This window comes from Tachypleus tridentatus, chromosome 13 (assembly GCF_004210375.1).
Source record: "Tachypleus tridentatus isolate NWPU-2018 chromosome 13, ASM421037v1, whole genome shotgun sequence".
Lineage (NCBI taxonomy): Eukaryota > Metazoa > Arthropoda > Merostomata > Xiphosura > Limulidae > Tachypleus > Tachypleus tridentatus.
In genome coordinates this window covers 126,314,089-126,326,301 of record NC_134837.1, presented here as the reverse complement: position 1 = coordinate 126,326,301, position 12,213 = coordinate 126,314,089, and the positions used below count along the sequence as shown (strand labels likewise).

The window sequence follows — 12,213 nt, the reverse complement described above, 5'->3', positions numbered from 1 at the left end:
TTATCAATAGTACATATGTGCACCAAAAGTTTCTAACTGATATAATTTCAGTGAAGAACCTCAGAAAAAAAAAAGAGTAATGAAACAAAAAGGAAAAGATATCTTAAAAACTTCCAGAATGTTTGAGTAACATTAGAAAATTAATTTCACACAGAATACATCCTCTCTCACTGTTTTTGTGTTATAAACCTAATGTATAAGAAGAAAGAAAACAAACTTATTTCAAAAAAACAAATGTGATTGATTAATATTTTTAATCAAAAGCTTTAATCAAAGCTTTTTCACACACAAAAAGCTTATTTTGTTATTATTAGCTGTAAATCTTCAGTTTGAAGCACTTTAAACCTTTCACAAAATATTTTCCATTTAACTGTGATACCTAGCAGAAATGATAATTTTTAGTCCTAAAAATGCATTTCAACAGAACATTTTATCCCATTAAAAATACTATTTTTTTAAATTATCATCAACAATATTTGAAAATAAAACAATAAAAGAATACAATGGCAGATACTGTTTAATCAAAGAGAAAACTCTGGAATATATATGTCTCTTCAAACTTGAAGAAACAAAACAAAAAATTAACGGATTTGAAAATCTTAAGAGAGAAAAGGAAGTTGTTAACAACTGTGAAATAATAATGATGCCCTCTAGTGGTGCAGTGGTATGTCTGTGGACTTATAATGCTAGAAGCCCGTTTTTGATACTGGTGGTGAACAGAGCACAGATAGCCATTGCGTTGCTTTGTGATGAACTATAAACAAATCCAAAGCAAGTACACTATATATGTAAGACCGAAAAACCAAGTTAGATACTAATTGAAACAGGCCTGGAATGGCTGAGCGTGTAAAACGTGCGACTCGTAAACCGAGGGTCGCGGGTTCACACCCGTGTCATGCTAAACATGCTCGTCCTCCCAGCCGTGGGGACGTTATAATGTGACTTCAATCACACTATTCATTGGCACAAGAGTAACCCAAGAGTTGGTGGTGGGTGGTGATGACTAGCTGCCTTCCCTCTTGTCTTACACTGCTAAATTAGGGACAGCTAGCACAGATAGCCCTCGAGTAGCTTTGTGCGAAATTCTAAAACAAACTAATTGAAACTAATTCTGTATAACAAATTGAATAAAACTAATTAGCAGTATCAATCGGAATACACAGATTACAATGCACTGAAATATTACTCGGTTATTCTCACCGTTATCAACACGTTTGGCCATAATTAACACATACATGAATGATAAGGCTTACTTGCAGCTTTAGGGCAATTGACTCTAAAGAAATGGTTATTTCCCCACAAAACTCTGTCTCCATGCCTCAACTGTGTTTTGGTTGTTATTACAGACCCATTCACACAGGTCCTGCCAAAAAGTAAATAAAAAAAGTATTTTGACCCACATCTTCATTTACACTGAATGAAGGATTACAGACATACTGTTTTACAAATATGAGTTTTTTTTAAAATTACAAGAAATAGAATGAAAAGAAATCAGAGATTTTACTCTAACAGTAAAAAGCAGTTTCCAACTTCTGACAATACGTTCATGATAACATTATTAAAATGAAATTAACAGGCAACATTCCTTTTAACACATGCTAATAAATAATGAAAAATGTGAGTTATACTGAACATCAACAAATGACTGTACAAGTTTTAAAATATTAATAACTTTTATCTTCTCCACAGAGCCACTTTCAAATTCAAGTTCGCTGCCAGTCTGTATATATCTTCATAAATTTTCAAACACTAAATTGCTTCTCTTAGGCAATCATCAGATTGCCATATTTAGCTGGAAAAAACAAATGCCAACTATACAATCAGTTTCTAAAGTCCAACAGAAGAAATTCTCCAGTACGTCCAGAAATTCAAGTCCAGTGGCTCCGATACTAAAGTGACAGTATCTTTTCTTTAATAGGTCATCAAGTGCTACTGTGTACTTGGATCACTTATGGCCATACTTAAATGCATTGCTGATGGTACCTGTGTAAGGTATACTTGTTGAAGTTAGCTTTGCATGTTAATAAGAGTCTTGAATTTAATGTACCACATAAGAGTTTACAACTTTATGTTGAATGGTCACCATTTTAGCATTGTCTTTGAAATACCTTGATTTAGGACAAAACTGGTGAGTGTAACTTTATGACTTTTTCTGCTCCTACATGATAAAATGTGTACAGCCATTTGTTGACCCATTACACAGTACTAATATTATACATATTATTAACTGAGGGTGAGATATATTTTTTTGGCAAATATAAACTCTTTTAATATATTTTAAAATGATAAAAAGTATAATAAAATATGATATATGTTTCTAACAACATTAACAAAAACATTAATAGTACAAAATACCCATAATAATCCAATATTCACATTAAATAACTGTACATTTATTAATCTGACTTTGTTTTGGAAACTGTTTTTGTACAAGAATAAACACTCTTTTTAATTTGCTAAGATATCTGAACACATTATTACTACAGGTTCAGAAAACCTGGCATGCCAAATAACTCTTAGGGTAATTTTTAATTGACTAACCTTGCTCCTTCCATTGGGCTGAGAAAAACCTCCTGACTGTCCTCTATCATTATGACACAATGCTCTGGCATAATACCTAACCCTGATAGCTGGATGTCTTGTTCAACAGGGGCATCAGGTTGCCCTACTAATGTTTTATCCTGTAAGAGTTATCACATCCCCAAGATAAAATATTTTATTACATGCCTAAAATATCTTTCAAATGCTAAGACAAACCTAACCTTTTCTATTGGTATCAAATAATAATAATGTTTAAATTAATCAAATAATAATAATGTTTAAATTAATCAAATAATAATAATGTTTAAATTAATTAAATAATAATAATGTTTAAACTAATCAAATAAGCCTAGTCTATAATGTTATGATTGGAGTTTTAATAATCGTTAACACTTGTCACTCCAGCCACAAGAACATCAGTAGCAATGAAAATCAAACAAACATGCATTAATCTTTAAGGTGCTTATAACCCACTAATGTACACATTACTAGTTTTGAACTTCTGTAAACATTCAAATGCTAAGATATCTTTTTTTTTTTGTATACTAATTTAAATACAATACTGACACCACAGCTTACCTTCAAATAATACACCAGAAGTTCGTTAAGTGATGGGTCAGCATTCAGGTTCACCAAGTAGTACTTATCTTTTTCAACTTTGATACCTGAAGCCTGAACAGAGATTCCCATTTTCTCTAATGCATGTTGTCTTTCCTAGCAGGGTGAAAGTAAACGAACATTAATTTTGTTTTGTTTCTTTACAAAATATTTGTTTTAGATTAAAATAATAGAACAATAGTTTCAAACTAATTGTATCTAGCAGACCAGCCAGCTGAAATGAATAATAAGTTTTGGATAAACCAGTACATTTGGATAATAAAGGAAATAAGCTTCAATTTTAAGTGTTTTCTTTCTAAACAATCTACATATTAAACCTTAAAAAAAACAAAAACGATTTTTCCTCATGAACTAATACTTTAATACAAAGTTTCACATTTGTATTTCTAATTACTATTAACAAACAACATCCTTGAGACCTAACACTTATTTGCTGAATTTTGTGGAAAGTTACTCGAATGTTAGCAACACTAACAATCCCTAATTTTGAAGTGACAGACTGAAGGGAAGGCAGCTAGTCAACACCACCCACTGCTGCCTTGTGATGTTCTTATAATAAAACATGGTCCAAAGGTGTGGATCTTGATTTTTTTTGTGTGGTAAGAAAGAGTAAACGATGGATCCACGTTCTAGCATGTTATCCACTAGGCCATACTTAACCTTACATTGAGGTTTAGAGATATTACTCATATAACTGTAAGTTCATCAATACACTTATGTGATTCAATTCTAACTTCAAATCAACTTCACAACCAGTATCTAAAGGAAGAATGTGTTGAAGTAAGGATTAGTATCACTTTAAAATACGTATTTATTTTTTATGCACATTTTGTATTGACAATTAATCCTGTACAAGGTTTCAACTTTTTGCTCTTCTGAAGAGAATTTGAAAATTTAACTTTATTTCTTATGAATACTGCCCAGCATGGCCAGGAGGGTTAAGGCGTTCGACTTGTAATCTGAGGGTCGTGGGTTCAAATCCCTGTTGCACCAAACATGTTTGTCCTTTCAGCTGTGGTGGCATATAATGTGATGGTCAGTTCCATTATTCGTTAGTATAAGAGTAGCCCAAGAGTTGGCAGTGGGTGGTGATGACTAGCTGCTTTTCCTCTAGTGTTATACTACTAAATTAGGGATGGCTAGCACAGATAGTCCTTGTGTAGGTTTGTGCAAAACTGAAAACAAACCAAACAAACCAATTTCTTACTGTTCATTACTGTTAACTATCAAGTACAACAAGCCCCACTGGTTTGTCTTCATTCAGTGATTTTTTCATTTTTGGTAATTTAAAACTTCTTAGCATAAACAATCCCATTTTTCTCATTCACTGTAAACTACCTCAAAATGATTAACTGACAAGTGAAACTAGTAAAACAATAAATAAAAAGTTCCAAGAATTTCGATTATAAATTTACATAAAATATTCACATTACCAAATGGTTCATTCTCTCCTTTCAACACATTACAGAGAATATATTATTAGCTACAATGACAAACATATCTCAGTAACATCCAAATGAATGGAAGGTAAGTAACTGATTAGGCAAACTCATTTTAAAATACGAACTTTATACTAAAGGGTTTCTAAACATGCATACCCACAACCAATTCATTTTTAATACATTGGTGACTAAGTGTGTTAGATTAACATTAACAAAAGACAACCTTCTTTCCCTTCTGTAGTTTATATTCTTATTCTCTTTGGAAATGGTATAAAGTTACAAAAAAGCATTTGTTGAAAGACCATTATTATTACACACAAGATGTTAGTTTTGTGCTTTATAAAATAAACTAACAAAAATTAAGTAAGAACTGGAATGCCTTGTCTTGAGCCTTCTTTCTCTTCAAACTTTTGTAAAAGACACTGAGGACTTAGTGAATTATGTTAAACTATCAGTTTGTTCATAAAACATTCAAATATGCAACCCTACAACTGTAATTTTGCGAATTCCCTAGTAATCAACGAGCCATGAAGAAGCAAAATATATGAAAAGTTTGTACACACCTGTTGAATTTTTTCTGTTTTAACAAGTTTTTCTTCCCAGGTTTCAGACATCTCTTGAACAAGCTTCTCAGATTCCTTCAGCCGTTCATACAAACCTTCTTGTTGCTGTTTTAAACAATATAAAACATAAACAGCCTTGTTCTTGTTATGCCTTGTTTTAGAACATTTATCATTGTAGTAACTGCAGTATTTTAAGCAATATAGAACATTAACAGCCTAGTCTCTTGTTATGTCTAGTTTTAGAACATTCATCCCTGTTGTAACTTTGTGTTTTAAACAATACAAAACATTAACAGCTGAGTCTGTTGTTATGTCTAGTTTTAGAACATTTATCACTGTTGTAACTGCTGTATTTTAAAAAATACAGAACATTAACAGCCCAGTCTCTTGTTATGTTTAGTTTTAGAACATTTATCATTGTTGTAACTGCTGTGTTTTATACAATATATACAGTATTGGATGCCCAGATTTTTTGTTAGGTTTTTCTAAAACTTGTTATTGGTGTAACAGGCCTTTTATACGTTATGTAAAACATTAATAGCTTAGTATCTTGTTTTATTTAGTTTTATGGTATTTATCTTTGTTGTATCTCTTGTGTTACACACAAAAGGTAAAACATTATCAGTCAAGTCTCCCTATTAGTTTTACAGAATTTATCACTATAACAACTGTATCTTACACAGTATCTAAAACATTAAAATCTCAGTCTTTGATTATATTTAGTCTAGCAGGATTAACGTCATTAAAACTAAAAACAAAACTCCTACATAGTTACATATTTTAAAAATTAACAGAAGCTTTCTTGTCATTGTTACACAGTAGCACTTACTTAAACAATAAATCAGTTAATATATTAGAGGATTCATGAAACCTGGAAAATACCAAAAGAATTTTGTTGCAAAACCAGCAAAATGTCTAGAACAGTATCATTTTTATCCTGTCAGACTTCTAGATAACCGAACAATTATATTTACATCACACTAAATGCTTTTGATGTACTCTTAACTATTCGTTGTACTTTCTAAGCTTTGTGTGAATAAGGTTTAGATATTGAACGTCTACTTTAGAAATGGAGCTACCTGTTACAGTTTGGATATCCATGCATAGAATGAAGAGTGCTCCAGAGACATGGGAATGAATCTCAAAAACTGTTAGTACTAAAAACAGTGAAACACAGGGGTTGTACACATATATATGTATGTATTTTTATTGTTGTTAATATGTAAAAATGTCTTTTCTTGTGCATTTCATAACCTTAAACATGAATCAAACCAAGTGAGCTTTATAAAAAGTATTAAACAATGGCACAAAATGAATAAAAAACAACTCAGAAACACAAGTTGAAAAAACATTTAACAAAAATGACTGATTTAACTAACATAGCATGTTTTCCTTGGCAAAGGGAGTGTAGGTTCACCCCCATGACCTTCCCATTTTTGATTTTCCCATACATGTTTAATTCATCAGACATAGCTGTACGTGCAACAGCATTAACGATTGTCTTATTAGACACTATTACTGCAACTACTAACACCAGTTTTACAGAAAACCCTACTGTATAATAGTATATTAACTTGAAATGAGCTTTTCAAATTTATTTCTTAAACTATTAACAATTCTCTCCTTATACATCTAAATGAAACCCAAAATCACAGTGAGTCGCAGTTGTCAGTTATACGCATTTAATGTACGAAAAAAATGTCACTCTAAATCATTTGATAATGTTATCATATGCATTATGTTAAAAACAGCCACAAGCCAGGTAAAAAATCTAGTAGCATGACACATTCATATTTGAAATTTTATCTAAAAAAATCATTTGATAAAAGGCTTTCTCCAAACTCAGTATTTTGACAAATACTGACAAACACAAAATTTGGCAAGTACTCATACAGTTCCACAAGAAGTGTGTCATGATATAGAAGACAATTTAATGTAGATGTTATTCGTTTATTTATTTTGGGAGTGAACATTTCTTAATAGTTTAAGTTTTTTCACAATGAGAATTAAAAACAATTATTTTACAGTAAACATTACAAGTTTAGTTAGATAAGTTGGTAGGAATAATTTATAATTCCTCAGTGTTGAGGCTAACAATGTCATGTGAGCAGTTAAAGTGATATATATCTATACCATTTATGCTCATCTCACACTATCTATCTCTCTATATATATATATATATAGACAGATAGTGTGAGACATGCATAAACAGTAGAAAGACAGAGCAGACAAGAAGGTAAAGTCATATGAAGTGGAAGTTAGGTGAAAGAAAAGTTGAACGTAAAGTTAACAATGTAAGAGTGAATAGCCTAACAGTTAATACGTAAAGTACAAATTAAGTACATTTTAGGAGAATAATCTGCTACATCAAAGCATTTTCTGTAGCAACTGAACCTGCCTGGGTGGACTTTGACATAAAATAGACAATTTTATGGAAGTACATCAACACGTGAAAAAGTGGACATTTATTGAAAGTAGGCCTAAATACAAATAAACAGATAAGTATTGTAAATTGAGAATACAAATGCTGTAACTAACTCAAAGGGCAGCATAATTATATTATACACTAATACTGTTATAATAAGAAAGAGAAAAAAAACAACAAAAGATGTGGAAGAAAAGTAATAAGTGCATTATACACTGATAGTGTTTATGATAATAAACAGTGGAAAACAATTTGGCTTGTCAACTGAATATAATATTATGAAGAATAAGCCATTAACTTTGTAAAAGTGATATGGAGGGAGGGGTGATGGCTTTTGGGCTTGACCCCATATTTCAACACCCAATGTTACCTGTATCTTCCCAATTGAGAGAATGGGAGTGTAAGTTAGTTATTACACAAAATATGATTTAATTTGAGTGAGCTTAATAAATGTAAAAGTACTTATATATTTAGGGCCTACACCAAAAACTTTCATACTACATTATACAAAACAAACTAAAACCTTTATTACTGCAGCATGCTTCAACTGTTCTCGCAGTTGCTCCACTTCTTCTCGAAGCTCTCTGATGATTCTAGCATTTGGATCTTCATTGACGATGGCATGATTAACGATACGTTTAGCCCTGTCTGCATAACGTAGAGTTGAAAGTGTTTCGTCGTAATTATCAGCCGCTGGACTGATAGTAGCCACCATTACAGTTTTGCTGTTGCCTCCTAAATTGTCCTTAAAAATACAAAGTTCCAAACATATTTTTTGACACATGAATAAATTTAACTCATGAAACATAAAAATGACCTAAAATGTCTAGCTTGATTTGAAATCAAATAATTCACACTTAAGAAAATTATAGGAGTTTTAAAATGGATCAGAAAATATCTTTGAATTAGTAATATTTGAAGAAAATTGGGTATGAAAAGTTCAAATTCAAAAACACTAAAGAAAGAAGTTTATATTCAAATAAATAACAACAAAAAAAAAGTGCTAAGGAACTTTAACTTTCACAAAGTGGGACTATGCAGTAACTAAGATAAAATGAATAAAGCTACTTAAAAAAAAAATCCATGTGTTACATTGTCTTTTAATATCTTGTTCACCTTTGTATAGTAAAATGTTCACTATTACTAACCATAAAGTATTAAAGCAAACAACAAATTCATCATAGGAAATTTAACGGGAAAACATAATAAAACATCAGACAGTTGTTTTCGTTTTTTCTTGGTCGAACTTTAGAATGAGTTTAAGTTAATATTCTATTCTATTCTCACTCCCAGTATCAGCATTTTGTTAGATGTTCATACACTACATTGTTTTGTGCCATAATAGACACTGGAGGTAAATTAAAGCAGTCTACTGAAGAATAAAAGTAGAGGAATAAGTTGTAATATTTGTCTCTAAATATCAATTGGAATTGATATTTCCCATGAATAAGCAGGCTACAAACATAAGCAAAGAATGCAGCTGCAATATTGAATAAGTCATGGAATTCCAAGTAAGTGATTTATGAAATGGAGATAATAAAATAATTTTAAAATATTTTTTTTTCACAAGAACTTTGCTTCAGCACTGTACACCATAGTGCTTTCTTCTGTATTGTATCACGTTTAAGGAAGACAATTAATATACGATTTATTTTTTACTGAAAATTAAGCAGGTACTTCAAATGTGCTAATAGTTAAAGCATACTGAGCACTAAGCCTACTTTTAAAAGCCACGTAAGTACAGAATCCCGGTATGGAACAAACTTGTCTTTTGCTTTTCCTGATGATTGGTCAGCTAGTTTTGATATGACCAGGCCTAAGGTTGTCAATGATCTATAGAAAAAAAAAAAAGAAACACAAAGATCAAAAAATGATTATTAACAAACTACAAAGAAAATCTGAAAAAACAACAATAACCACAAAATAAATAATAATAATAACATATGCTACAGGAAAAGTCTCTTAGAGTTGTTTTTTTTTGTAATTACTACAAATGTTCATATTCTGTTACTATAAAAGAGAATTTGAAGTTGTACAAACTTGCGTGTGGAGACGACACCATTTTGTTCCATAAATTTTAATACAACAAAATACACTAACTCAAAATGGATTACTAACTTTGATCAGATACACTTAGGAACTTTACAAAAATATTCATCTCTGAATGCCAGGTCAACTCAAGAAGACTGTCACCTAGTGGAGTGCATTAACAAGAGATTACAAAAATACAAAAGCCATAATTTCCACTCTAAAAACATTTAAAAACTTCACAGGGTGACAGTTTCTACATCTGAACTAGCTAAGTTACTTACACACACTATTGATTACATACATAGACTTTTTATCACTTATGAAATTATTAAAGTAATAAAAAGCAAGAAGGAGTGAATGGTTACAAAACTGAAATATTAAGTTAAGTTATAAATCATTCACAGTCACAGGAGTTTGGTATCTTTCACCACTGCAAAGAAAAGTTCAACAATTTTAAATTACAACTGTGTAATGAAGTATTAAAATGTGTCTTACTTTCACTTACTGTGCACCTAAATAAAAACCTTATATTAAAAGAGCTAACAACAATATCCAAAGTTTAGACACAGTTTAAAACCTAGTTGCCAATATTGTTCTTCAAATCATACCTCAGACCTAAAAGTTCTCTGACTGATGGGTTAAAGGTGAATTTTACAGAAAAAAGAAAACTTTGCAGTCAAAAGAACTACTCATACTGATAAATTTTGCAGGTTCACATTTTTTATAAAAAATATGTGCTAATAAATGAAACATAGAACTCTGAAAGGTGCGAAGGATGCTTACTGTACAATGCATGAAACAAGCCAGCAGATGTTTAGTGAAGTGTTTCTTATGAAAATACTGCTTGTATGTCCAGTATCCAGCTGCAAATGTGAATGCAGCTTTTCTGCATTAAGAGGGTTGAAGACGTGGATAAGGTCAACTGTGTCTCAGTTCTGCCTCAACCATGTGGCAGTTTGTCACACTCACAAAGATGAGGTCGACAAGGTAAATATAGAAAAGCTTATGAAAGAATTTATAAACAGATCATCACAAAGAAGGTCTACATTTGGGAACATGTAGACTAGAGGACTAAATGAATCTTACTTCAATGAAAAGTATGAATAATTATGTACTATATTGTATTTATGTGTAATTTTCAAGAGTTTGCAAAGACATTTTAATTATTTTTATCAAACAACATGAACAGTTTTTCAGTAGATATAAACTTATCAGGGTAATTACTAATTTTATTAATATTTGAAAATGTAATTCATGCAATGAAAGTTATTATTAACCTTGTCAAGTATAATGGCCATCTTTTACACTGTACAGTGTGCAGGAATAAATTCATATGGCAGTTAATTTGTGACACATTTGTTTTTATTCTATTAACATTTTGAAAACTGTTCACAACACCTCACTTATACAAAACATACATGGAAACCTTGAAATATTGTGGCAACAAGATTACTCTGTGACTGCATGTTTACAGCTTTCAGGTTCATGTAATCAGAGATTACCAATTTGCAAATTGAACAGTCCACATAAGTGGTTGCAAAAATCATCCCCCCATCGGGTGTAAAAAATTTACGCCCCTGGTGACGTAATAGTTGCCAAACAAACCGCCAATGCCAGCACGTTGAATGTAAATAAACATGGTCAGTACATATGGCGAAACAGAGGCAGAGTCTGTTTTGACTTTGTGTTCTGAACTGTGTTGAGTAGCGCCATATCAATTCGAACCTACTCTGAACGAACACAGAACAGTTACTTTTACAGATGAAAATAGTTCCACGAGGGAGAGTAGCAAAACTGTGAGTGATACTGACATGCCAGTTGCGAGTTGGTCATACCTCCAGTGGAAGAATGGTAAGCCTAAGTCATGACAACAAATATGGTCTGTATTATTTCGCGTGCAATTTTAAGCATCTCGAAACCTGTCTGGTGTTTATAAATTATTGGTATCACAGACTGGGTTTTATTTGTTTATACTTTGCCGACTATAGTAACTAATACTTGGCCCTTCCACAATCAATGTACTGGGTATTTATGACTCCTAACAAGATAGTGGGGACGATCCTGTCTACTGCTGATGGTTTTTTCAGTCTCAACCTGCCTGGCTTGAAACCCACGGAATCCAAAACCGTGGGATCCGACACAAAATATGAGCGTTCAAAGTGATCTTGACAAAGCTTTGCATGGTGTGAAGGAGTGTAGTTCTTCCTATTGACCATCCGCACCCACTGTTACCATCTTGCCGGTTCCTTCTCCTTGCACGAAAACGAAAAAAAGCTTTTGCCTGATGCGAACCGTTTTACAACCATTTTTGTTACAACCATAAAGTAGCAATAACAAGACAAAAATAGTCTTACAAAGTATGTAATCTGAATCTTGTTATCATAAAACAAACATAAAGTAGCAATAACAAGACAAAAATAGTCTCACAAAGTATGTAATCCGAAAAAAGCATCAATAGATTTACATAAAACATCAGCAATGAAAGGAACAAAATGGTTGGCACGCAATGAAGCATGTTTGACAACTATTATATCACAGTTGTAAAATGTCACGGAAAAAGCCGAACGACTGAGAGGAACTTGAGTTCGAGGAC

General features: G+C 31.9%; 1 protein-coding gene across 4 annotated transcripts in view; it reads right to left on the bottom strand.

Moving 5' to 3' along the window:
* The window catches only part of LOC143240693 (kinesin-like protein KIF13A), a 140,413-nt gene that overhangs the window by 52,131 nt on the left and 76,069 nt on the right, over positions 1-12,213 (bottom strand). For 3 of the 4 annotated variants that reach the window (XM_076483553.1, XM_076483554.1, XM_076483556.1), the window contains exons 9-14: positions 9,311-9,422; positions 8,113-8,334; positions 5,165-5,269; positions 3,121-3,255; positions 2,542-2,681; positions 1,254-1,363 (exon numbers count right to left, since the gene is read on the bottom strand). In XM_076483553.1, the coding sequence (XP_076339668.1) occupies positions 1,254-1,363; positions 2,542-2,681; positions 3,121-3,255; positions 5,165-5,269; positions 8,113-8,334; positions 9,311-9,422 (824 nt within the window). The remainder of the gene's footprint in view (positions 1-1,253; positions 1,364-2,541; positions 2,682-3,120; positions 3,256-5,164; positions 5,270-8,112; positions 8,335-9,310; positions 9,423-12,213) is intronic. The other variant, XM_076483555.1, reaches the window with a different exon arrangement.